The sequence below is a fragment of the Lupinus angustifolius genome, chromosome LG14, assembly GCF_001865875.1.
Source record: "Lupinus angustifolius cultivar Tanjil chromosome LG14, LupAngTanjil_v1.0, whole genome shotgun sequence".
Taxonomy (NCBI): domain Eukaryota; kingdom Viridiplantae; phylum Streptophyta; class Magnoliopsida; order Fabales; family Fabaceae; genus Lupinus; species Lupinus angustifolius.
Genome location: NC_032022.1, coordinates 3,208,912 through 3,212,477, shown reverse-complemented (window position 1 = coordinate 3,212,477; position 3,566 = coordinate 3,208,912). Strand labels below are relative to the sequence as shown.

General features: G+C 37.6%; 1 protein-coding gene across 1 annotated transcript in view; it reads left to right on the top strand.

The window, feature by feature from the left end:
* LOC109326156 (probable serine/threonine-protein kinase PBL3) overlaps positions 314 to 3,566 on the top strand; it is a 9,796-nt gene continuing 6,543 nt past the window's right edge. The window contains exon 1 of the mRNA XM_019558833.1: positions 314 to 723. Within this exon, the coding sequence (XP_019414378.1) occupies positions 657 to 723 (67 nt within the window). The 5' untranslated portion in view covers positions 314 to 656. The remainder of the gene's footprint in view (positions 724 to 3,566) is intronic.

Genomic DNA, 3,566 nt, shown 5'->3' with positions numbered 1-3,566 from the left:
ATTGACAAATCATCTATTATTTATTTATTAAATACCATTAATTATCAAACAAAAGAAAAGTAATGCAAATCAAGTTAGTGTAAAAACTGTTTACTATTAGTATATAGATTTTAAACTTAAATATATGGAGGCCTAAATAATTAATCCTTTTAATCATGTTACAGGAACTGTTCCATTTTGACATGTGCGGAGGAACAATAAGTCAAAATCTCACGATTTTTATTTCACAATTTCCCTTTGAGATTCAGATTGTCCTAATTACCATAACAAGAAAGCTAAGAGTACTGTAGTTATAACATGGCAGGGTCATTTACTTAAATATTTGACTTGGTTCTATCTTGTGTTTCGTCCATCGAGGACGGGTGCATGCACTTGCCAGTTGTTACATATCATCGAAACAAGTTTCTCTCTCTCTCAACAAGAAATCTTGTGCTATCTATTTTTTCACATGGTTATGAGTTGCATCCGTAAAAATAAAATAATAGTAATAATATAAAACATGACCATAATCTGGCTGTGTCTTCTTCGCGTTCTTCTCTGGAAGGACAAGATGCAGGAGAACCGGAAGAAAAGAAGGAACAAATTTGGAGATTGGCTTCAACAACCAAAGCTTTGAAAATTTCTTATTGGGTTTTCAAAGAGGGACGGTTCTTCTCATGGGAAATTGCTTCCGAGCTTATTTTAAGGTTGATAGTTCTGTGAAATCTCAACCCAATTTCGCAGGTAAGTCTTTTCGTCCTCTTCCCATTTGAAATGTTTTTTTGGGTGCAATATCTTTATGGTCTGTTTGAGAGTTGGTTGTTGGAATGGAAGAGTGAGAGCATAAAATATATTTAAGATTGCTCTCAAACCTTATATTTCTCTCCCCTTCAAAATTCAACTTGCAAACAGACTTTTAGAGTCTGTCTGTTTGCTAGCTTGAGTTTTGGAGAGTAAGGAAAGGAAATAGAAGACTCGAGAGCCAAGATATATAATGTTGAGATGATTCTGAAGCCTTCCATTTCTCTCCAAAATTCAAGTTGGCAAACAAACCCTTAGAAATATTAGGATAACATTTGATTTTTGTGAGCTGGGATGAATATATGGATGCATGTAAATGTGAGTTTTTTGTATTAGATGTTATCCAAACATGCAAGTTATGAAGAATGATAACAAGTGCTTTATGAAACCATTGTTTAATGATTAAAAAATAGAAACTTTGTATTGAGAAGTGATATATTTAAAATGTTGAAAATCTCAGAGTTATAATTTCAAATGTCTGAGTTTATATTTCTTGAATATTTAATGTTTAAACAAAACGTACCTAAAATACTTGCTACCAGGGGCTGTAAGTTACTTAGTTATTTTTTGGGGGTGCTTTTGTCCCCATGATTCAATGCAAATTGATTGTCATCAGAGCCTAGTTCTGTGTTTAACTCCTTTTCAATTCCCATCTTTGTGCTTTTAGAGCATGTTCTATAATGTTTTCATCTTAATTGGGAGCAGTGTTTTAAAGTTTTAAAGTGCAATTGCGGTTATTGCGATTGCAGTCGTTGTGATAAGATTGTGGCCCTTGTGGTGGAGTTGCGGTGATAGAGGAGCAAGACCACCCATTACAAAGGTGTATGTGAGAAGGAACAAGAAGTTGAAGTAGTTAGTTTGCAAGTTACTTTTAGTTTTACTTTTACTAGTAAGTTACTTTTAGTTACTTTGTAGTTAAGAGCATAAATAAGAAAAGGGAAGGATGGATAGTGGATTGGGTAATCCTTAGAAAGGAAGCGACCGAATTGGAGCAATTCAGTTACTAGGGGATTGGTTCTCTTCTACTCTTATATTCTAACTTTTCCTACAATCAAATTGAATATAGATTCTGCAGACTTTAAATCCAATTGGATTGAATCCTTAGTTCTATTCTTCCTATCTCATTTCTACTTCTAGTTTCTGGATATCAGTGTTAACACTGGTATCAGAGCACCAAGATCCTTGGTGCCCGTGACAAACTCATTCACGAAGCTGCGTATGGTATCAACTCGGACAATGGCAAGAAATGCGGAGGAATGGGCACAGGAAAGAGAGGAATGGCGTCGTGAGAGAGAAGAGCAGCGAATACGGTTCGAATTGCATGAAGCTAAGATGAAAAGATTAGAAGAAGATTTAGCACAACTTACCACTAGGCCTCGGTTTCAACTCTCAACCGACGAGGGAAGTGGAAGTGGTGGAGAACATGTGGCAAGGGAAGATTGGAGCAAAGATAAATGGAGGAAATTGGAAATTCCAATTTTTTCTGGTGATGATGCCTATGGTTGGACGAACAAATTGGAAAGATATTTTATGTTGAAAGGAGTTGATAATGGGGAGAAATTACAAGCTACGTTGATGGCTCTGGAAGGGAAGGCCCTTAGTTGGTATCAATGGTGGAGTAGGTGTAATCTCCAACCAACGTGGGAAGGTTTCAAGTTGGCAATCATCCGAAGGTTCCAACCTTCAATGGTTCAGAATCCTTTTGAACAACTTTTAGCCTTAAAACAGCAAGGGACCGTATTGGAATATATTGAAGATTTTGAGAAGTATGTTGGAGCGTTGAAGGAGATAGACCCAGAATTTGTGAAGGGTATCTTCCTCAATGGGTTAAAAGAAGAGTTGAGGGCGGAGGTTAGACTGTATGAACATCCTACTTTATCGGAAGTGATTCAGAAGGCTATTATGATAGAAGAGAAGAATTTGATTTGGAGCAAGAAGCCCAATTCTGGTTATTACTCAAGATCAGTGAGTTCCAATAGGAATCATGGGTTTAGTAAATCGGTGACAGTGGAATCCAAGCCATGGGAAGAGAAAAGAACTGCTCAGGTTACCGTGGGCAGTGGAACAAGCAGTGTGAGCAGTGTGCAGACTCTAGAAAGCAACAAATCCTGAAGGGGGGGATTTAAGCATCTCAGTGTCGCGGAAATGAGGGAGAAAAGGGAGAAAGGGCTTTGTTTCAGATGTGATGAGCCCTATAGCCGTGAGCATAGATGTAAGAATGGTCAATTCCGAATGATAGTGATGGAGGAAGAAGATACAGGGGAAGGGTTGAATGAAGATGAAATGGCAGAATTAAATTTAAATTCTCTCCAATTATCTTTGTGTACTATGGCTGGATTCACAACTAACAAATCGTGGAAAGTAGCAGGAGAAATGGAAGGCAAGGATGTGGTAATCTTGATAGATTGTGGGGCTTCCCACAATTTTATCTCTTCTGGACTTGTGGGAAAATGGCAGCTTACTGCTATATCTTTGATAGACAAGGCTGATATAGAAGGATGGACACAAAAAGTGAAACAAGATCCACGGTGGCAGAAGATGATACAAGACCTCATCATTAAACATGATTCACATTCCGGGTTTGCTTATAAGAATGGGATATTGTTGCATGAAGGTCGATTGGTTTTAGCAAAAGATTCTAACAGAATTCCTCTCATCTTGAGAGAATGTCATGAGTCTCCTATTGGAGGACATTCAGGGTATTTCAGAACCTACAAAAGAGTGGCAAGTTGTGTCTATTGGATTGGGATGAAGGGTGACATTAAACGGTTTGTGGAGGAATGTGA